The sequence below is a fragment of the Nesoenas mayeri genome (assembly GCF_963082525.1).
Source record: "Nesoenas mayeri genome assembly, chromosome: 17".
NCBI classification, from domain to species: Eukaryota; Metazoa; Chordata; class Aves; order Columbiformes; family Columbidae; genus Nesoenas; species Nesoenas mayeri.
Window position 1 is genome coordinate 6711941 of NC_137565.1, and position 23700 is coordinate 6735640.

The following is a 23700-nucleotide window of genomic DNA, read 5'->3' on the forward strand; positions in this document are numbered from 1 at the left end:
TCAACATTTGGAGGAAGGAAAAAATCTTCCCGGTGACAAAAATTTATAACCGTTCCCAGACGGCAGCCTCAAGGGCCGTGCAGTTCCTGGAGTGCTACTGGAAGGTGCAGAATGAGTTGATGTCGCTGCATTTGTAGTTTCAGGGCGCCTGTGTCCATTCGGAGGGTTCTTTTGTGGAGAAGCAAGGTGTTGCTCAATAGACAGGTCCTTTAGTTCCAGCTTATCTGCGCTTTCTTCTTTGCTGTGCCGTGGAGATAAATTGAGCAAGCTGAGGACATCCTTCTTAGAAGTCATTGTTCCAGGAGCTCCTCGGAGAATCTTTATTGGGCCAGTAGAGTGATGGGGAGTGCTTTGCCAGAACATCTTTAAGTTGTGGATTGCTTGCACTTTTTCATCTATGGCGGCCATTTTTAGTTTGTCTATGTCTGGAGCATCAGCTGGACTTGAGCGAGCAGAACCAGCTGAGGAGTAAGACAGAGCAGGAGATGGAGTGCTGCCAGCAGGAGACTGATGCCCTGAGCTTGGAGAGATATTTCTGGGTGATTTAGAAATATGAGCACTGTAGGGAGAGCTGGGGTACTTGAGTTTGAAGTGAGGCTGCTCAGTTAAAGAGCCGTGTGAATCGCAACTTGGGGACGGCTGCCCGCTGTATTGGCCCGTGCCTTCTCTGTTTGACATCTCCGATGTCGTAGGGCTATTGTAGCCAGAACTCACTTTCTGGAGGGATGAACTCCTTGTGGGAGGCTTTGGTTTAATTGCAAGGGGTGAAGACTGATTCTTCTGAGTAGAGCTGATGGGCCGACTGAACGCACTGGTCTCGGAACATCTGAATGCAGACACACCTGCTGGGGTGGACGCCCCATCATCTGAGTTGTTGCTCTTGTTTATTTGGCTGCTGCTTCTCTGAAGACGTTCAACAGCAATGAGGTGACTCTGAGTCTCCTCCAGAATTTTTTGGGCCAACTCTTGTGGATCAAGCTTTGGATTACTGTCCTCCTGGGATTTGACAGTGCTGTCAGTCTCAGTGCTAGACTGGTCAGATTCCCCAGTATCAGAACTTGCAAGTTTCCCAACTTTTTGGAAAGGTGAGTTTGGACTGGGAATAAGAGTCATTTTAACGGGAGAATTTGGAGTACTTATGCTCCCTTTGGAGTTGACAGACTCTTTAATGCCTCCAGTCCGACCAGTTTTGGTCTGTTTGTGATCAGGGGAAAATCTTGGGTTTGTGTTTTCTTGGTAACTGGCCAAAGGCTCATTGCTGATTATAGAAAAACCTTCATACTCTTCCTCATCTTTGCTGCCTATGGTGCTGGTTTGTGGTGACAACTGGCTCTGTGCTGCAGACCTATGCGGATAGATGTTCTTGGGCCTCTCATAGTCCTGGCGTCCCCTGTGTCCCACGCCCTCCGGCGTGCTCTCTGGCTTGGAAACAAAACTCATGGAAGAAGCAATGGAGCTCAGGCTATAGACAGAGATGGCATCGGATGCAACACTGTCTGGACAAGTAGGAGAGAACGGAGGGTTCTGATACTGAGGCACCGGGTTGGAAATAGACTGAGCAGAAGCCAGTGACTCTAGTGATGAGGAACTGTCCAAGCTGAGGCGCTTAGGCAGCTCTGTGGAATCTAAAAAAGAAAAAAGAAATTACAGACGTGTCCCTGGATACACAGGAAAACCAAACAAAACCCGGTAATGTTCTAATAGGAATTAGGAGGAAATGCTACAAAACATGCACTCAGATTCTGTGCTACTTCAAAAAACCCAACTGCGACTTAGGTGGAGAAAAAAATTTGCACAGCCCAAGGAACGCACAGGCAGGAACCACAGTCTGGGTATCCTAAATGAAACCTGTTAATTCCTTATGATTGTATATCTCAAAACCAAGGGTGAGTTATACACCCTCCAGTTGCTGGACTCTATTCCCAGCTTTGGCCTCAGTCAAGTCTTAGTGCTTGTTTCCCACATAAAACTAACATTTGCTGCAGCTGTTGCATGATGTATCTCTGTATGACACGTTATGATGTATGTACGATTCCTGCAGGAGGGGTAAGTGCGAGATTTCAACAGAAGCCATTCTGATCAAATAATCAGATGATATAGGAGCAAAAACTACTGTAAGAAGCTTTACCAAAAAGCGCCAGCAAGGACTGCAGAGCAAAGTGCATGGTCCTCCGGTTAGCTTGTTTCCCAGTTTTCAGAATCACCTCCTCTTGGCCAACTTCACAAAGGTCAAAACCTGTAGTGGAATATGGTGAAAAAAAATCACATCTCATAGAAAGATCCAACGTCTTAAACAAGTGTGATCTCATTTAGAACACAAACAGAACAAAAAGATATGAGATCCTGCAGTGTCCTGGAGTTCTGACTCTCCACCCACAACGTAGAGTTTGTTGGTTTGTTTTTATTACTATTTAGCAGCCTTCTCCAGCAGGTGTTGGGAGCTTTACGGAGTGTGAACATGTACACATAAACAAATTGCTCCTGTCCAAACTGACAGACAAAATGCACTAGTCAGTACTGTTTCAGCTGTGAATTATTTGGAATTGTCAGGGAATGATACACTAAACACATCTCAGGGGACAGTGTCCCACGTGCCCCTACCATTCATCATTAATCCAAAGTTTTCTCACAGAAATGTGTCTGAATTTCACGAATGAGGGCATGACTGTGTGTGCAAAATGATGCCTGGCTTTGATGAGCTCCTCAAGCAGTTTTCTTAGATGTTTATTTCTGTAGCACTGTCTCTTCCCTGCAATGGCCTTTCACCAACTCTAAGTAAGGATAAAACCAACCCTGACCACTGGCCAAGCAGTGAGCAGAAGAGCTCCGTGCCTGTGAACTGGCAGAGGTACCGAGCAGTCAGGGATCACATCCAGAGATGTGAAGACCAAACAGCACCCAGACAAACCAATCTCAAGGCTGAATCTCATCCAAGCCACCAAACAAGACACCTGCAGTAGTTTCAGGAAGACAATGGTAAGAAGTGTTTTCCTACCTAGAGCTGCCAGGAACTCATGACAGCCAGGAAGCCTCCAGAGCTGGACACTGATGGAAACCTGGATTGGTGCAGAGGAGAAATCTTGTTCCTTCTCGCCTGCCTGAAGTTGAACCAGGACTTGATGCAGCTGAAGATAACAACACAAACATTAGCCTTTCCTTACAAATCCCATCACTGCTTTTCCGACAGCCACAGTTAAGGAAATGCACCACAAACATCCTTTTCCCTGTACACTCATACACTCAGCTGCTGCTCCTGAACAGAACAGTGAGATGAAAAGGTCTGGGCAGGGGACAGTCCAGGGACAGCAACAACAGGCAAAGCTGAACAGCAGCAAAGGTGTAGACAGAGCAGGGGTGAGGGCTGGGGTGTGACCAGTGGAACCTGAGCAAGAAGGAAGCACAGCAGGAGAATCTGTGAAGTGGAAGAAAGGGAAAGAGATACTCTGGGGCTGCTCACAGAAATACACAGAAGCCCATTCCATGACTGAGTCATACTCCTTACGCAAATCCCAAGAAACTCATTCTCAGCATTTAACCGGGCAGAAAAAGTCATATGAAACCATGGAAGACTTTCCCAATACCTCCATGGCCTCCAGGAAAGAAGTTTCTCAACTGTGCTCAAGGGACAGGAGTAGCAAAGTAGAGAAAAAAATAAGTTTATGAAGATCTGACACAAATTAAGGTGCAAGGATCCCATGTAATTCCAAAACACAGCCGGGGCAGGAAGGATGGAAAGCCATTTATCGGGGACCAGCTAAACTCAGGACCACCCATCTCTTACAACCCACACCAGCTTACACGGTCCTTTTTCCATAGGAGCACTATGGAGTAAATTCCAGGCCTGAAAGCGGCTTGAAGACACCACTCTGCAGCGCAGGGACACGGGCCTGCAGTGACCACGGCATTTCATCCTGCACAGCAGTGTCATTCCCCAGGGCGCGTAATACTCACCATTCCCACCATATTTTTAACAGCCTTCGGGCAGCAGATAACAAGAAAGGAAAAGAGAGGAGAAAACAAAGAAAGAAAGAACACAAGTTACTCTGTGCTACAAAACGCCTGTGACAGGGGACCCTGCAGTGACACGTCCATGCGCAAACCAGTATCCTGACTGCAAGATACTCCATCCAGAGCAAGGAGGGAGCAATGGAAATGCCCTGAGCTGCGCATCAGGAGCCCAACAGCATGGAACAGCTGGAACATGGGAGTGCCCAGCTCATGACCATCACCTCAGACCAACCCACATTCTGGCAGAAGGCTGAACACAAAACAAGCCCTTCTCTTGTTTCCTCTGGGAGGCATTACTGGCACTTAAAGCAGTCAGCAATCCCTAACTTTTCCTTGCACACGTGGTACTGCTGAAACTCCCTCTTTTGTGGTTCCTGCCTTCTGTTTTGCACTTAAAAAAACCCCATTTTCTATCCAGAGCAAAGGATCAGGCTCCCTGTCTTACTGCTCCACTCACGTCAAAAGCACCTGCTCCCTTCTGACACTCATAACCCACACGAGACAGACAGTAAGCAACACCCACTGACAACTATCAGTCATTATGCTCCAGTTTTGAACAAAGTCTTCTCTCCTTTTGGACAGGCAGAGCCTCAGCTGCTCACCAACTGAATGGCTGAGAGGAAGGAGGTGGAAAAAGCAAGTGACCACAGAGGAAGAGAGAGCTAAGTTGAAACCCCTAACTTGTAACTGGATGAACTCTTGTGCAAAAGGAAATTTTGCCTGGGGTTTAGTTCTGGAAGAACATTTGCAAAAACAATGCAATACCCCTGCCAGTATTTATTGCATGGGGCAGCTGAAGAAATGGTGAGTGTATCTTTTATTAGTTGTGTACAGCCGTATGAACGTTTTCTCTTGGGTGACTTAATTATCTGAGGCAAGAAGACAACTGTGACATAATCTCATAGACACTGTAGCACATTCTGGTCTATTGGAATGTTGTCTTCTGCTCATCACATCCCTTCTACTCGGGGCCTCCCTCTGGTGGCAATGAGGAAAAAGCAACCCTGGTCTCAGGCACTGACGAAAGAGCCAAGGCAAGGAAGCCAAATGCCATAAAAGACAAGCCATTAGAAATATCTCACACACTGCCATAGATCATAACAAGAAACTCTTTCCTTGATGCAGACTCAGTCTAGTGGATTGACAAAGCAGGCTTCTTAGTGGGTAATAACAAAATGGGCCTGATTGTGCATTTTATGCAGAGACTCAACATGACAGAACAAAGGGAAGACCTCTGAAGCTCCACAGAGATCATCCCATCTGCCCCGGAACACTTTTGCAAGGGGAAAGGGGAAAAGAAAGTGAGCTATATACCCATTCACTATGTGCAGTGTGTTCATTTACTAAAGCAGGCAAATGATCAAGATAAACCTCATTAGAGGAGCAATCAGGACAGTAGGAAACATGTAATGGAAAGCCAGCCAGGCTGGTGCACAGAGAGACGTCAGGTTAGGCTGGGCATGCTGGAAAGGCTGGGGAGAGGGAGGAATGTGAGGAGACTAGGGGGGCAGGGAGGGGTCCAACAGGCAGCACTGCCTGTCTCTGAATGACCATGAGTCCTGTCAGCAGAGCTATGAGCTCACATGCCAGGACAAGCACAGGTTCCTCAAGTTCTCTGAGACCCTGCATTGCCCAAAGTCAGCCACACACTGGGACCTGGGTAATTACAGTGGACAAAGATCAGCCGATGTGGGCCCTGGGCAGGATGGCCAAATAGCAATTAGTGCTTCTGACACGCATTCCCTTATTTTGCTTCCCCCTCACTGTAGTAGGTATTGTGTTTTCACTTCTGTTACTGAACAGGAAGACCCAAGACCATGCAGCCCAGTAACATACCTGCATTTTTCTCTTCTGGACACACGCTTTCATTCACACAAACAGGCAAGTTTACAGTTTCAATCCTGAAGTCTCCTAGCAAGCTCTGGGTTGATAAACCAGGGCATACATCATTCTGTGCATTTCTGAATGTAGTGACCTGGGAAGAACCATGTAGAAACTGGGACTGGAGGAAAACCTCCCAACTCACCCTGTTGATAAGCTGCTCTCCTGTTTCTGAAGCTGTGATAAGTTTACAAAGTGCCTGAAGTGCAGGGTTAGGCAAACCTGAAAAACATCAGCAGGAACAGGGACTGTTCAGTATCTGTTTTTTGACTGCTAGAAATGTAACAACCTGAACAGAACACAAACTCAGTGAATTCCTAAAACCTCTCCCCCACATCACTGAATAGTTCTGGAAGCAGCAGCAATTTCCAGAAAGCAAAAGATTTTCCCACTTTGCATGTGATTATACATTTTCTGACTGAGAGCTGAGAGAAAGCCAAGAGTCACATCACGCTTCTCAGATACTGGACCCAGTAGAAAACTATCCCATCTATGACGAACTTCTCATAAACATTTACTTCTAGAACATCTGTCCCGTTAAATACTTTTATTTCATTGATATCAAACATTACCATCTTACAGGCTTGCACCAAAGCAAGGCAGGGAAAGGCCAGTGTCTGGTGGGACAGATGAGGACAGAGCTCGTGGTTCTGCTGCTTACCCAGCAGGGACTGGATGGTGGTGCTGCACTGCTGCAGCCGGTCCCCGGGGTCTGACGTAGGGAAGAACACGGCTGCTGGGAGGCCACTGGCGGGAGGGTCCAACCGAAATCCTACCGCAGTGAGCAGTGCCTGCCAGCCGGGAATGCCACCAACTTTATTCTCCACGCTCTGTTGGGAGGTGTACATGGAGTTGTGCTGCCCATTCTGGATTCGCTGCAATGATTTCTCCACCTTTAGGGAAAGTACAGCATTATTTTAGAAGAGATTTTTACTAACTGCCTCTCTTTACACAGTAAAGAGGCAGGAAGAGCAGGTTGAGAGATGCAAACCAGCGCTGAACGTGGCCCATCTTACACAGCAGGATGTTAGTGCCCTTGAAATCAGCAGCTCCGGTAACTCGGCACTCACAGCTCTAAAATCACTGCGATATCAACATTCCTTTGGATACTGCGGAAAGCAATGCCACAGGAAACTAAGCACCAGTTTGATGGTGACAGTTTGCTATAAGCCTGGCAGCTGCATTTCTCCGCAAAAGGTGACATGTGGTCAGGCTCCAGGCTCTTGCACACACTGTGTATTACCAGGCAGGAGTCTGTGGCTACATAGTGAAGGGCAAAAGAGAGCTGTGCATCGCAAAACCCAGCAAGTGGCATGATTAGCAATATTCACAGGTTTCTTTCATGCTATGGATACACCACATTCCTGTGAGACCACAGAAGATATATCGGAAAGCAAAGTATGAGAAGTCACGAGATAATTCTCGCCAGCTGGCAGTTTGGCTTCAGTCCTGCTGCTCCCCACAACAGGCTACTGGCACATACTGGGACAAAAGTGCCTCTTGTCTTCCGAGCATGCACAGAGACAGCAGTCGCTGCACTCTGCAGCTCCATGGCTGCAATGTTCACAGCTATTTTCTTGTAGAAACAATTAACCCCGATGATTACCTTATTTTTAAAGCAGAGACCCAATTCAACAGCTAAGGGAGGATTTTGCAACAATACTATGTAAGGCTTCGCTCACTTTGCCTCTTTTTGCTCTGGATACTCCCGCAGGTGTCCCGGTCTTTTCATACTGACCCAGAGTTTCCACCAGAGACCAGCTTACGATAAGGGAGAAGTGTTGAAGGTGTATATTCCAGGGTGTTTCTCATCTCATACATCATTTACCAATGAATACCCACAGGTAACATCATCTCACAACCGCATGGGCTGCAACATCCCTCCCCATGGCAGTGATTCCTTTCTCTTACCAGATGCAGCAGGACCCGCAGAGCGTCTCGTGCCCTCTCAGGGTGCTGCAGAATCTCAGTCAGGGCCTGTCCCACTAGCGAAGAAGGGCTGTTCAGCTTCATATCACTCCCAATAAGCATGAAGCCTGCAGGATCCAGAATAAGAGATGATCAATCTCCTTTTGTTACAAAAAATGTTCAGAACAGCAGCAAATATCCTCTGCCCTCTCAGACTAATGGGATGGTGGTTTACTGCACCATGCAGATACATTATTTTCCCAGAGCAGCTGCCCACTCGCTGTCCAGTCCCACAAAATAAACTTCCAGAAAGCTTCTAGACGCTTCTTACTGTCCTCCTCTATTAAAACACGTGTTTTCTGTTCAAGCAAGTAGAAAAACACTGTATTGCAGCTAAACTTGTCCTAGCATGCTCCACATCTCCTTTACAGCAGTGGAAATCGATACATGCTGAACAGTGCTTGCAGAAACAAAACTCACAAAATGGAGAGCTTTCCCTGTCTCAATCAGAAACCTGTCCTGGCTCATGCACCGTGTAAAGGCCAGATTCTCCAGACGTCGGCACAAGGAGCTCTGCCTGCCCCTTCTCACCACTGAGGTACACAGCCGCTGTCCTTGCTCTGGTAGTCTGTCCGAGACACCATCAAGAGTTCAAGGTGAAAGTCGGTGACTGTGTGTAATGAACTTGTTTACACACCACAGAAAGGGCAGCACCAACAGAAGGCTCTACCTGGTGGCAACACCAAGTGCCCATGCCCACGGTCACTCTGTTTTGCCTAGGAAGCTATCACTTAGATTTTCTTAATGCTCTGCCCTTTGAGACAGAAAAATCTTGGAAGGAAAATAAAACACAAACTCAACTATGGACTGTAACCTAAAGTCAGGGAATGAGTTATTGCATTGGACATTATTTCTTTCCAGTCATGAAACCATTGTAAGGAAACACACTTCACCTCACAATTAAGTTATATCTAATTCATAACCCACTTATTATACAAAGTGAAATAGCGATGTTTTCCATGACACCAATACTCAACCACACTCAGCTGAATCAGGGTTTGAATTCTAGGAGAGCACAGGGCACATGCTACTCCCAGCCACTTGCCAGTGCCACTCCGTGCTTAACTCAATTTGGAACAGGAGCACCTCTTGGAAACCCTGTCTGTTCATTAAAAAGCAGCTTCTTCCTACCTGCCCAGTTGGATGGATGGGAGAACTGCTTGCTGCTCTGCACAGTCTTCATTGCTTCCCCAAGGGCTGCGCTGGCTTTCATCCCATTCAAGAGGGAGGAATAGAAGGCATGCACAAACATCTTGGAAGCAGCCACAGGAACAGGCCAGAGTGACACCAGGACACACTGAGCCCCAGCAGCCAGGAATGCTCTTGTCAAGCCAATCACTCCATCAGCAGTGACTTTGCTGCTGGATTCTTGGTAAGAGCCAAGAACCACTAACTTGACAGGAAGTCGCAGATCCAGGACATCAGCTGCTGTAAGCAGAAACTCCTGAAGAGGAGGGCAGTCTGAGATGCTCTCCACATCACTGGCATCATCCTGCATCCGAAGGGATTCTGGGATTGTGTACGTGTTCCCAAAAGAACTCTTGCTGCTGGCTGGATTGCTGTCAGAGTTGGGTGTCAGGACCAAAGCAGCCAATTTCCAGGAGACGTGGGTCGCAAAATGGACACATTCTGCCTGGGTGAGGGCACTCATGACCCTCTCTTTTGTTGCTGCATTGCCAACTAAGGGCTGGCAGCCCAGTAACTCAGACACCATATATGCTTCCTCTTCTGCAGAGGGCATAGGCCCCCACAGCCACCTGTCCATAACTGCTGAAGGGAGCTTGGGATTTCCTATGACAGCTGCCATTGAGGTAGAACTGCAGTAAGCAGGAGTAGTCTTCCTCGCATGGGACTGCAGAGAGAAAGAGAAAATGGAGTTCAAAGATCTGATTGTTATGGTGCTGGTAATAAAATATCCTAAAATGAATGCAAAGACAGGAGGAATGTGACAGGACAGGCAGCTTTCCAAGGAAGCTCAGTATTGACCACAAACACCTACACTTCTGCAGCCTGCCATATAGTTCCACAGCCCAGGACACACTGTCCTTTAGATGAGGATATCCAAACGATCCATTCCCCTTGTCCTTCCTGGGACGCCTGGGGCTGGGATTTCATGCTGCAGGAACTACATCAGAATCTACTTCACAGATGTGGTGCTCAATGTGCGTATGAGAACTGGGAGTGCCCTGGGAAGGGGGTACATTTGTGGTTTCTATTCTTTCATCTGGCACAGCATGACAGAGCTGCTCCTATTCCAGCATGTACAGGAACCTGCACTGCACAGGACAGGTTTTATGAAAGAGGTTTTCTAAGGCAATGTCAGACCTTGGAGCTGGGATTCAGCGACTGGATGGATGGCACCGCAATGAGGCTGAAGCGCTCATAGAGGTACTCGTTGGAGGAGCTGCCCTTCAGGAGAGCAAAAGGAATGAGGTACAGTTCTCCCTCCAGAACCAGTATCAGCTGGCGATGGCGGCCAACAGGCCCACTGGAATGCATCAAACCCTGAAAAGAAAAGAGAGAGAATCAGTACAACTCTTTCACTCCATCAGCGCCCCAGCCCGCACCTTCCAAGCATCAGGCAAGCCAACTTTGCAGTGTTCACTGCAGGACAGAGACAAGGATCTAGCACACAAGGATCCCTGCCCGGGAGACACCGGGCCTGTGCCCCCATATCGCGTTGGCAGCCGAGCCCTGCACAGCATCATGCTGCAGAGCAGGGCCCGAATGGGCCAGGCGCTGGGACACCGGCATCAACCCCATGGCTGCCAAGCACCCAAGCAGCCCCAGTCCCGGGATGGAGAAGGAGCAGGGCCCAGAGCCAGGCCCAGCCTGTCTGGCTGCCAGCCCGGCAGCAGGAGGTGCAGGGTGGTGCTGCTGGGCTCCCAGTGCTGCTTTTTCTGTCTCCCAGACCTATCCATCCCCAGATGGAGCTGCCAAGTTTGCCAATTAATATTAGTGAATTACAGATATGCTTCCTGCTTTAGTTCATCAGAAGCATTAAACGTTGGCAGGTGACTGAAGTGGTATCAACAGCAACATCCCTTGTTTCCACCTCCCAGCACACCCAGTCTCACCATCTGGGAAGACCAAGTCAAAACCACCACACTTCACATACAATCCCTAAGCTGCCTGTTCTTGCTTTATAACACCGAGTTTGGTAAGTGAATCTCTACGTTTGTCAGTGCCGAAGGCTTACTCCTTCCATAGGTCCTATCAGCAAGTCGTAGAGCGCACGGAGTGGGGGTTTGGTGAAGGAAGTCTGTCTCCTTGGAAGAGACGATGTTCCATCCTTAACAGGAGACACGGTGCTGCTGAACAGACTGGTCATGCTCTGACAGCTCCTGTGGGCAAAAGGCAAGCGAGAGGTCAGAAAATTTCCTTCCTCAGTTGCCACAACCAGTCTCCAGACCCAACTTTCATCATGTCTAAAACCTGCTCTCTAAAGGAGGAACAATGCCACCACTCATGCCCCAAAACAATGAGGAATTTACATCTTACAGGCCTCCAGGAGTAATTCAAGAATGCAAATGGAAGCCTGGTGTCCAACTGCCCGCACTCTCCATTGCAGAGGTTCTTGTCAAAGCCACTTCGCTGCCGCCACTCAGAGCTGCTGACACGGGACGAGGTGACCTGCACAACCCCAAGTTCACTGCAGGATCAGCATGGACACAGCACCACGCACTCCCCTCCGGACCCTCTGCCCAGCGCCGCTGCAGCTGACTGAGCCAAGCGCGCTTTGCAGTGCTCAGACATTGCCGCATTTTATGTAGCACAGATTTTAAAATTAGATGAGGAAATAAAAACTGTGCTTTCCCAGCCTCATGCATTTCTAGTGCCCTGAACCCTGTGCTTCAAGCACATCTCTCTAGTGTATTCTGCCCTACCAACCAGTTTAGAAGGGCAGGGATACCCCACCGCTTATCCAGGAACCAGGGAGCACGAAGAGCTTTAGTCCTAGCACACCAGCCCTGGCCTTCCCAAGAAGTAGCTCTTTGTCAGCAGGTGGCACTCGCCAGCCTCACCTGCTGTATGAAGCGATTTTAACGTGCTAATTTATTGCAGAGAATAGGGGCTTGATTACTCTAATCGGCAGAGCCTCCTTCATCTTGGTTTCACAGCCAAGCAGCTCTAGATTTATTTCTTCACCACTAGGATTGCTTTTGATTAGAACAAAACCAAGGGAGTATCATAAATCTTTCCATCTCTTGCCTGTGTGTTTGTGTACACAAAGAGTAAGAAAATCCATAGGGGGAGGATCTCTTGTTGCAGCAGAGCAGAGCTGCAGCCCTGGCCAGCCCACTCCCTTTCTGCCCAAACCAGGGCAAACAAACAGCTCCCAGGTGGCTCGTCAGGCATCCCAGTCCAGGTGATGTCAGTGTGACAAGAGGGAGACTTTTGAGTCTTTTGGCCAAACGCCCCTTCTACAGAGTGCTGGTCTCTGGGGTGCTGCACTGATCACTTCTACCTTTCTCTCACAATGTAGAGGGGTCCCCTGATTTCTGGAACAGTAAAATTGCTTATTTGGAAACCTCTGCACAGACTCCGCATGGTTGCTTATTTACAACCCTTTCTATAAGGCAGCCTGAGCTGCAGCAAGCAGAGGGAACAGCGCAAATGTGCCTGCATACACCAGCATCACCTCTGCTTCCAGCCTTTGTCCAGGAGATGCACAAACAAAGCAATAATCCCATGGCAGCCTCAGAGAAAGGGGCAGGGATGGGTGTCATGCAAGCCTTGAGCTCAGACTAACAGGTCCCACCACCAGCCCCACAGGCTCTGTTGGCAGCAGGTGAAGGTGGCCCGGCCCAGACAGGGAGGAGGGTTCAAACCGCAATCAGCACAGAGCTGCTCCTGCCTTGACCCTCATTAGGGCTCTGGACAAGTCAAATACTGCTCATGACCAAACAGAGCCCTTCTGGAGGGCTGGCAGCCGGACACTGCTGTGGTGGATGGCAGGCTCAGGACAAGGGACATCCATCAGCCCCATCACACTGCAAGCTCTCCTCAGAAAGACCCTTCCTAGAGAGGCGGCCCCAAATCCACATTAAGGGCCTCGACACACTCACAAAGCCAAGCTGTGGGGAGCTCCAGAAAGCATTCAGATATGAGCTCCCTGTGGATGCTTTCAAGGACCCACAATTATCTCCAGAACCCACCAGTGGCTGCACAAAACCCGCAGACCACCCAGCGCTCTCTGCCTGTGTGGTCTGTACTTGGGCAGCTCCAGTGCTGCACCCTGTATGGTAGAGAACCAGACAGACAAGAGACTCTGCAGCCACTGTGTTTCATCTGCCTTCCAAAGACCTCGCCTGTCCTGGGCCAGGAGCAGAGAAAATAGAAGCTGCATAAGACATGAGCAACGGAGACTATCTTGGGGGCTGTATCACCTACAGCTATGGCCAGTACTGGGATCCTTGCAGAATCCCTTCAGTGCTTCTTTCTCCTTCAACATCCATTTCTTCTCAGAAGTTCCACAAGTGAACTGCCAAACCCCCACATTTTTGTTTTTCTAAGCAGAACTGCCAAAAAATCATATTATTCTCTGCTTAAAAGCCAGGTTACCTGATGACAGGAGCCAGAAGGCACCCGCCCCAAACCAAGGGCTTCCTTTCAGTCACCTGCCTGTCACCAGACACGTAGACTGGATGGCTCCAAACAGTCCCTCTATCTCCAGGGCCTCCTTTTCTAACATGAAACCTTAACAGCATGTGCAATTCCTGTGCGTGAGGGAGCTTGCACTGGCCCCAAGCCATGCAAACTCCCTTGAGGATCTCCAGTGTTCCAGCACAAGATATGAACATGCATCCAGGCCCCACATGAGGAACCAGAGTCTGCCTTAGCAGCAGGGAAGACAAGCTCTTGTTCTCAACTCCAAGCAAGCCCTGCTCCTCATTGTCCCTTGCAGTGCAGAAGCCAAAGCAAACAGACACCACAGCTTCACTCGCTGCTGGTGAGCCACGAATTTACCATCCTCTGAAGCACCACAGCAGCAACAATCCACCCAGCGTTGACCTGCAGCTACGGGAACTCACTCCAATACCAGCTGGCAGAAAAGTCATTGCACAGAGGAGCTGAGCTGGAGGCTGGAGCTGCAAGATCCCAACTTGTGCAGTGTTGTATTCTCACCTGTTCAAGAGGTTGTTCCTGCTGACCATCCTCAGGAAGCCAGTCGGGTCAGTCATTGAGTTCAGCTTGTTATTCATCTCCTCGAACTGTTGGTCCATGATATCCCCAGCTTCACTCTCAGTCTCGCTGCTGGCACAGGCTCTGCAGGGGGAAGGAGTCATCGATGCAAGACAGAGCAACAGCTTTGTGACAAATGCTCAGCCCGTTTGAGAGAAAATGTTTTCAGACAGAACCTCAACCAAATGCTGAAGTTGAATTCTCCCTGGATCGCATCACCTCCTCCTGTTAGGCACAGGAAAGACTCATAACCCCAACCCTACCTCTTTTCCTAGGCGCCCCTCAAGGTTTAAAGAGTGGGACATGCCGATGGAAATGCAGGACCCCAATTCCCATGCACTGCAGGTATGGGCTTTGGAAGCTGTAGCCCAACACAGGAAAGCTGAGCTCTGCAGGCAATGCCAGCTCAGCACTTGATCTGCCTGACAAGTTAGCGCATGTTGCACTAGTAGCAAACTGGACCTGCAAACTGCCAATGTGTCCCTCAGCCACCCAAAGTAAAGCACTTTCTGACTACGTAGCAAGCTTCACTTATAAAAGCAAGCTCTACAGTCACCACATCCTTTACCCTGCATGCTCCATCCGCCAAGAACATACGGGGACAGGGACATCCCCAACTCTGCTTGTCAGACAGAAGCGCTCAGAAAAATACTACTTGGAAATATCAGCATAGAAACTATATTTGTACTGATCCAATCAATAAATCAAACCAAGTACCATGAGAGATCACAAGATCGAGTATAAATAAGCAGAAAATCCTGACTTGTGATAAGTCCATAGGATAAAAAAAAAAGGAGGAAACATAGTTGTGGGACCTACGTGAATAACAGATTGGAGTAAGGTTTTACTTTTAATCTTTGCTGAAACGCATCAGATGGATTAATTCACTGTAAATTATTTACTCAGCTATAGCCACGAGGGAATGTATTTGGATGAGGGGTGGAATTCCTACGGTATTTGCAGTTTTTCATAAGTAAACCTTTGAAGGGGAACTAATTACACTGGAAACCCTAAGTACGATGGAATCAACCCATATACAGTCAGACACAGCATCTGCCTCCTCATCCAATCTATAGATTCATTACCCAGCCTATGGGTTCAAACCTTATTTGCACGTGCATATAGAATTACTTGGCACAAAAATAGCCATGGATACAAAAATAAAGCAATTGTTTTGTGGCTGCAGTGAAAATTTGCCCCTCCGCTGACTCTCAGTTCTCAGACTTCTCAGCTCATCAGCTCACCCGGACTGTTATAAATTGCTTTCAGGGTTAGATCCCCCCGCCCAGCTTACCGGGTATAGTAGGAATCCACACCCAGAGCCTCCCGCACGCTTGAGATGTACTGTTCCAGCGCAGAGTTCGTTATTGTTTGCAGGGCCACACTGTTGGCTTCATGGAATTCCCCAGTGTTTTCTGTCAGGCTGTCACCCAGATAATACTCATGAAATTTCAGAATTCCTGCAAGGCACCAGAATCACGAGGTTATTTCTGCAGGGCAGGAAGAGTGGTGCCAGCAACTGCCTAGGGAGGCACAGCATTTGGCATTTCCAGTACAACTGGGGCAAAGCATTCTGTGCCATGTCTCCGCAGGGCTTTTCCAGCATTCTGCAAAACAGCCTCGCTTGTAAAGTCTGGTTTTGTACTTTGCAGATGATGGCTCAAAGGTACGAAGACAGAGCAGCACTTTTACGAGATTCTCAGAATGCATTTGCTATTGCAGCACTCTCATATAAATTATAAACCAGATCTTTCATACAAGAATCTACTAGAGTAATTCACATTTCAATAGATGCACATGAGAAATACTTATTAATAGCCTCTGATCACATAACTGAACACACAAGGCCCAAATGCTGAGCAGAAGTGTTACTACTACAGCAGAACTTCCTTGCCTCACACAAAGATTTTTCGTTTCACTCATTTGCATGAAAATACATTATATACAAAGAAAAAGATGGATTAATGCATAGCAAAATATTAAAAGATAGCATTTTGTAATGGGTAAACCAGATAAAGGACATGCACTATTTTGTTAAGAATTCCATTACTGCTGCAGATAAAACCTTCCTCCACTCAGACCAGCATATCCTTCCTGATATAATTAATTCTCCAGCCTGTGATCAACAGTAAAAGGCTGCTCTGGATGCCCTGTTTGCCTTGACAGCATAAATTATTAAAACAGTTAAGAAGAGTGGAGGAATAAAGAACTAGGCAACTCCTTCTGCAAAAACAGCAGCAAATACAGAATGAGCGAAGAGGCTCTAATGGCACCATCTCAACTGGATAATGAGGATCCTGGGCTGCCACCCACGCTGCTCTCTCTGTCAGCGCTACCGACACAAGAGAGAAGAGGTCGCAGCGGCTGGGCTGGAGCCCCCACTGCAGAGCTCCCCAGCAAAGCTGCTCCAGCGGCAGCACCGCGGTCCCTGCGGCTGGCGGTGCCGGCAGAAGCCACAACCCGGCACCCAAGCAGCGCAACTGCTGGGCTGCCAGACCCGCACTGCCCAGGGGGCCGCTCGTGAAGCCTGCTGGCAAACCCCACACTGCTGATCCATGTAATTTTAGTAAACGCAGCTTGATATTAACATTATAGAATTACTGGCATTTGATTGTGCAAACTACAGGCCTGGAAAGCAAATTAGTGACCGGATGAGTAGCAAGGACAACACCACCTTACACTTACACATACAACATTGCAAAATGTCCCCCCAAAGCCTATCTTCCAATCACTGCCACCCCATCTGAAGGCAGGCATGTGTGAATGTTTGCTTCCCTTCCCCAAGCCGTTTTGCTGCAATCTAAATAGTGCTTTTTATCTCGTTAGCTTTGTCATGGTGAAGGGCTGCAATTATTAAATTATATTCAGAAAGAACTCATGAAAATTTACAGTCATCACTTTATTAGATAATGAACAACAGCTGTCTGCAAAAAGAAATCCTCTTCAAATTAATCCTCCTTGCTCCTCTGTGATAAGTGTTTCCACATTCACATGAGGAGAATTCAGAGGATCAGGCAGTTCAATGGCATATCAGGAAGCAGGGACGCCCTTCTGTTTTCTGCAATCCACTTCAGTGAATAAATGTCAAAAGCTTTTGGAAGGATAAAGCACAGAAATATAGTCGGGATTCTTATGCATGGAAGATTCTCACAGAGCCAACATACACGGAATCTCATTACTGCTTTGCTCTGCCCTGTGGGAAATACATACAGATTGGTGGTTGAAAAATGGAAATATTAAGCACATGAAACATTTCCATCTCCAGGTGAACATGAAAGCCCTGAAAAAGCACTCCTGTGTCATTATTGTTGGGGTTATGCCACAGTTTTCAGTCTATTTAACTGTACGGTACTAGATGGAAAGGATTCCCTCACATATTCGCTCTACTCCCAGATTAATTCCTAGCTAAAAATGGTACAATTCTCCCTTTGTAAGGCTTGTTCCACACATTCTCATCTCCAAGAAGGACCTCACCTGCCCCAGGAGCCAGCAGCCAGCTGTACAGATAACCTGCAGCCAGAGAGTAGTAGAGAACAAGTCCCCTCTGGCCATTCACTGTCTCCAGGACCTGGTCAATGGTCACTGGAGAATAGGGATCAGAGTCCTGCTGCCCAGTCTGGCGTTCCACGAGCAGGTCAGCAAATGCCCTCGTTCGTCCTCTCTCTGCTACTGCTAAAGCTTCATCATGGTGACCTGAAAAGACAAAGCCATCTCTCAGACCTGCCAGCAAGGCAGCCTGTGCAGAGCTGCTATCCCAACCCAAACTAACACCCAGGGAGCGGGGAAGCAGGGTCACAGTATGTATTTGTGGAAGAAGCAGTCTTTGTGCTAGAACACAATCCCACAAATGCTCTTGGCTACAGACAACAACACAATGTGTGGGACAACGAGCCACAGAAAGGGAAATGAATGAAGGAAGCAAGAAAGAAGATCCAAAGCTGCCTGAAACTCAAAGCAGGAGACCCTGGCAAAGAAATACTGTGCTGCACCAGACAGGTGAGGAGGGAAGGATATATCACATGAACTGCATCCCTGCAACTTCAGCTGAACTCTTGGCATGAACCTGGAGTTCAGACTCAGCGTATGATGGCTCCTCTTACCGAGACTGACCAGCACCCGCTGCAGGGCCTGGTAGGAGGATGTCTGCAGGTCGAAGAGGGACAGTTTGTAGTCAGTGCTCAGCTGCACCTCGTGTCGGATGGTTTCAAACAGTGCTGAGGCCCGGTACAGCTGGGAGGGAAAACAGCAATGGTGACTTCCTCACAGACACGGCACAAAGCAGTGGCTGGGAGAGCAGCATCCAGGGCTGACATCCCTCAGGCAGGGGAGCTCAGCCCCTCGGGACAGCAGCATCCCTGGCAGAGGGGAAGTGACTGGATGGAGCAAGAGGGCACATGGGCCTGAGTCGGCTTGGTGCACCACCCTCCTCAGGATGCAGCAGGCATCTCCCCGGGGACAGAAATGACCCCAAGGGCTCTCAGGACACAAGCCCCCGAGCATAGGGCAGACCACAGGATATATATACACACACATATACCTGGTGCTGAGACTCCTCCAGGTTCCCACTTGCCCAGAGGGAGAGGCCAAGGCCGTGGCGGATTTTGGCTTCATCCTCTCTGCGTCCCAGCTGCTCTGCCAGCCTCAGTCCTGAAAAGAAGCCGAGTTGAGAAGGCCAAAGGGGAGAAGGGGCTTTGACAGCCAGTGCAGAACAACATCTGCCCCAGCAGCCCATGGGCTGCCAGCACCAGCAGCACCTTCTGCATCATTCTCCTCTCCACCACACTCCAAACCTCTCGCCTCCATGGGCCCTGCTGACAACAGGGACACCTCTCAGGCACCTCTGTTTCCCACAGACCCGGGAGCGGGAACCCCGGCCACAACCGCACAGTTCCGCAGCAGCTAGCGTTTGCGGGCTTTTCAGGAATTGTGTGTCACACCAGGAGAAGGAGCTGTATTTAGTTTCTCCCCTTCCAGATTAATTGAATTCCCTCAGCGTACTGGAATCCTGCCAAGGTCAGCTTCAGGAAAACCAGACTAACTGATGTAATTAATCCTTTATCTCCCAGCTTCACACACACCAGCTACACTGCTGATCTCCACCAGAGAGACACCACCTTGAACAGATGCTGCTTGCACACTGGAATCTCTTGCAGCCCCACAACTCATAAGCCAGCGCTGGATGTGGTGCTCAGCAGTAGTGGACGCTTTCTGGATACTGAGGGCTGAACCCTTCTCCGTCAAACACAAGGTCTTTTCACTCACAGCTTCGAGGATGCTCACCCACCTGGTCTCATCCCCACTGAACACAGAAGGAAAAGCCAGGTGGCTGCCAGCAAGGCATACGTCAGTTTGAGACCTGTTCTCAGGATCAGAGAGATCCATCACAACCTGATGTGGTTTTCCCAAAGCCAGCTGCTGGTACACAATGCTATTGTAGAGGTTTACACCTAGACTGAGGCACAGACTGACTTTATAAAGAGACTATCAGATGTCGTCTGGGTTCAAGCTTCAGAACTGGCTGACACAGCCCCAGGAAGACATGGACCGTGCTCTGCGATGCTTTGTCTGCAGGATGCCAGGAAGGCTCCGGTTGACACAGCACGCTGACCACAACAGCCCACTTGCACAGCGTCTTACATGGATGCTCAAGGCTATTCTCAAGAGCTTTTGTATCAAAGGCCACTGTCCAACACATCCTCTTAGTGCCACACTCAGAGCACTTCACTCCCTGTCTTCAGGCCTCCCTCCTGTCCCCTTGACTCACCACTACATGCTGTACCACATAACTCAGCCTTTTACCTTCCTGCAGGTACATTACAGCCTGAGAGTAGTTCTGCAGAGCGTGATGAGTCCTCCCTAGACTGCTGTAAGACACAGTTTTGGCTACAAGGTCATTCATTTGTGCCGCAATGCTGAGGTGCTGCTCCTGATAAACTACCGCCCTCTCGTAGGTGCCCAAGGACTCATAGGTCAGGCCCAGGTTCCCGTAGGCCCGGCCTTGGCAAGCAGGGTTGTTGGTCTCCTCTGCAATCTGCAGGTCCAGCTGGTGGTACTGCAGGGCTGTGTCATACTCCCCCATTTGCTGGTAGACGCCCCCGAGGCCGCAGGCAGCATCGCTCTCCAGAGCACGGTCCTTCATCTCTCGAGCAATGTTCAGCTGGCGCTCCAGGCAAGAAATGGCTTGTTCGTAGTTCCCCAACTGGCTGTGCAGGCTCCCCAGCTCCCCGTAGGCCTGGGCTTTGTTAAAAGCCTCCCCCAGCTCATGTGCGACCACAAGCCTCTTCTCAAAGCACACCAGAGCCTGCTGCAAACTTCCCATTGCCCTACAAGGGAAGAAAACAACAGCGTGTATTTTGCCAGTATTTTCTTGAAATAATATCTTTTGTCATTTCCTTTAGAGGCCAACTCAAGCCTTTCAGGCAGAGACAAACGCTCCCCCCAGGAGACTTCCCTGCACCTTTGAATTAACCTCCTTCTGTCACGCTATAAACTTCTCTTCCTCTCAGGGCAGAGCAACAGCAGCTTCATTATTTGAGCCAGCAGCACAGTCCTCAGCACACAGAGGACTCTGTTACTCGCTCCTATGCCACAGCCCCGCTCATGTGTACAACGGCCACACAAACACACCCCACCCATAACACAATGCATCCGTTTGCTCTGGTATTCACTGCCTGTCATCAGAATACACACGCAGTGCTCCTTACCTGTGCCCATTGCCCAAGCCCCGGTAGGCCTTTGCCTGATCTTGCATACGGTTCAAGCTTTGAGCCACAGACAGGTACTGTTCATAATACTTTATAGCTTCCTCAAAATCTCCCAGAGCCTCGTAACAGTCTCCTAGGTTCCCATATGCTCGGCCCCGATCTAACACAGATTCATTCCCGCTGAGCTGCTGCAGCATGGCCAGCTGCTGTTCAAAGTAGCCAATAGCTTCCTCCATGACATTCATGTTCATCTTGGTGATGCCCATGTTACCATAGACTTGCGCTTCTATGCTCGGGTCCTTCAACTTCTGCCCAAGTTCCAGCTGTTCCTCGTAACACTTGAAGGCCATGGTGTACTTCCCAAGGGACATATACACCGCAGCAAGGTGACCATGTGCTCTGCATTCACCCGGCATATCTCCCAGCTCCTGGTACACCTCCAGCTCCTGCGTGTGGTAACCTAAAGCCTTGTCACACTTCTGTATCATTCTGTATGCAGAACCCAAGGCTGCATAGGCGCTGGCTTCCAGTCTCCTGTCCTTAACATGATGAGCTAAGCTCAACTGCTGCTCATAAAATTTTATTGCACCATTTACGTCTTTTTTACAGACAAAAATATCCCCCAAGTTTCCCAGAGCTCGGAATTTGGCCTGGGAATTGTTCAGAGACTGGGCCAGGGACAACAGGTACTTTTGACACTCTTCTGCTTTGTTGAAGTCCATCAGGGCTTTGAAGGCCAGGCCTAGGTTACAATAGGCTTTGGCTTGGCTCAACTTGTCATGAAGATCTTTTGCTAGGGCAAGATCCTGCTCGTAGTACTTAACAGCTTCCTCGTAGTTCCCAAGACAGTAATGGGCATAGCCAAGGTTATGGCAAACCTTCCCCTCCCCTTCCATGTCCTGCAGGTCTGGGGACAAGCGCAGGTACTGCTCGTAGTACGGGGCTGCCTGCACATACTCTCCTCGTGAGCAGTGGAAGTTGCCCAAATTGCTCAGGGCCCGTGCTTCACTCTGGATGTCTCGCAGCTCCCGGGCAATGTTGAGATGATTTTGGTAGTGCTGCAGAGCACGGTCATGGGCACCCAGCGCTTGATAGGCAACAGCTAAATTCCCGTGTGTGGACGCCTGAGAGGCACGGTCATTTACTTCCATGGAGATCTGCAGCTCCTGCCGATGGTACTTGACAGCCTGGTCGTACATGCCGAGGGCGTTGTAAGCGTTGCCCATGTTGCCGTAGGCCCGGCCCTGGGCCGCGTAATCACTGAGCTCCTGAGCTATGGACAGATGTGTCTTGTGCAGCCGCAGCGCAGTGTCATAGTCGCCCTTCATCTGGTGAATGATTCCTGAAAAATAACAGAAACAGGCTCAACAAGAACATTCCTCCACGCTAACCCTTCTGCAACACCTTGTTGTGCCACGACTCCTCTGCAGCCTGGCCCTTTCCCCAGGGAACCCCCTCCCCAGCACCGCTACCATGGTGCGATACTGCTCGGTGAACTGCTTCCTCGCTCCTAACAGGCAAATCCTGGAGAAGGCTTTGTATCACAGGAAGCACATGTTCACCACAGCAGCTGCACAGTTTGACCTTATAAAATGCCCGTTTTCTTTTTTAATTATGCTATTTCCTCCCCGACCCCATCAGTGATATCTGGTTACTCCATACTCAACACACCAAGCAAGAAAGCATTTGTATTTGATTTTCAATTTCAGTCACATAATCTTGTAGTTGTTATGAGACATGGGAAGAGAAGCTCTGGATCTGCTAATGTTCCAACTTATGCTTCCATTAAGCTCTGTGCAACACGTGGCTCCTTTGCAAACACTTGTGAACAGGCCTGGAGATCCAAGAGCCACTGAAGGAGGTCCTGCAGGTTTGTCACAGTCACTTGGTATCTGAAGACAGCTTCAGGTTTTTCCCTGCCCCTGAAAGAAAACAGCTTCCAATTTCCATCTCTGTATCACAACCATCGTGTTGAGGGGAAGAGACGTGGAGGGTGAGGAGGCAGCCGCCCCAGGCTGCGCACCAGCCTCCTCTGGCTTTGTGCTTTCACAGAGAAATTTGAAGACAGGCTTCTCGAGTGAGCCTGGAAAATATGAGGGCTGAAATTTGCTTTCCTGAGGCAATTTGGACCTTGCAGATTCATTTTTTAAACTCATGTAGGATTGAAAACCCAAGTTTCATTATGTCAGTGTGAAGCATTCTGTCTGGCTTACCTGTATTTCTATCAAAGCAAGTAATTCAAAAATTCACCTTCCTACTAACACAAGGCTTCAGGAGAAGACATTTTAGAAAACACAAGCAGAACAAAACAGGATCCAAAGAGCAAACGCTTGGCTGCTGCTGACAGTTTGCTTAAGCATCCTGAAGAGACTCCAGTTCACTGTGAGGAACAAGACAAGTCAGCACACAGTGGTCACCACTAAAATGCCCTTTGACAGCACAGCAGCTGTGTCCATAGCAGTGATGGATGAAAGATGAGGATGCCAGCGAGAAGTCCTGTGCTCGCTGCTATAACCACTCTCCCTCAACATGGAGGAACTCACGGCAGAGGAAGCGTCAGGGATGCCAACCCAAGCCAGATGCTCTCCCACTGCCACTTCATACTACAGTCAAAGACAGATAAGAAAAGGAGTGTCTGGAGCTGGAGATAACTGGAATTCCTGCCCCAAGACACCAACTTCTGCTGTCTCACATGAAGGAGAGGGAAAGTTAGAGAGGAAGATGTCAAGTCAGACACAGAGCATGGATTTAAAAGGCAAACAGCAGCCAGAGAAGTAAAATTTGTACTAGAGGTTAAGACAACAGGTTACTGAAACAGCCAGTGCTGCTACTCTCTGGGGAGGCTATAGATAGACTTCCACCCTGGATACCATGTCCACCGAAAACGCTGCTCTGTCACACGCCCTGCTCAAGCAAATTCCCAGAATTTCATCTAAAAAATTAAAGTTGCTCT

General features: G+C 48.9%; 1 protein-coding gene across 2 annotated transcripts in view; it reads right to left on the reverse strand.

Annotated features, from left to right (window-relative positions):
- Positions 1–23700, reverse strand: part of TTC28 (tetratricopeptide repeat domain 28) — a gene marked incomplete at both ends in the record, with an annotated part of 95455 nt that continues 71755 nt past the window's right edge. The window contains 17 exons of one of the 2 annotated variants that reach the window (XM_080355054.1): positions 1–1625; positions 2129–2236; positions 2996–3125; positions 3952–3975; positions 6035–6111; positions 6551–6782; positions 7801–7925; positions 8989–9709; positions 10183–10362; positions 11057–11201; positions 13987–14127; positions 15338–15503; positions 17518–17736; positions 18144–18273; positions 18581–18690; positions 19843–20366; positions 20748–22089. In XM_080355054.1, the coding sequence (XP_080211180.1) occupies positions 1–1625; positions 2129–2236; positions 2996–3125; positions 3952–3975; positions 6035–6111; positions 6551–6782; positions 7801–7925; positions 8989–9709; positions 10183–10362; positions 11057–11201; positions 13987–14127; positions 15338–15503; positions 17518–17736; positions 18144–18273; positions 18581–18690; positions 19843–20366; positions 20748–22089 (5999 nt within the window). The remainder of the gene's footprint in view (positions 1626–2128; positions 2237–2995; positions 3126–3951; positions 3976–6034; positions 6112–6550; positions 6783–7800; positions 7926–8988; positions 9710–10182; positions 10363–11056; positions 11202–13986; positions 14128–15337; positions 15504–17517; positions 17737–18143; positions 18274–18580; positions 18691–19842; positions 20367–20747; positions 22090–23700) is intronic. The other variant, XM_080355055.1, reaches the window with a different exon arrangement.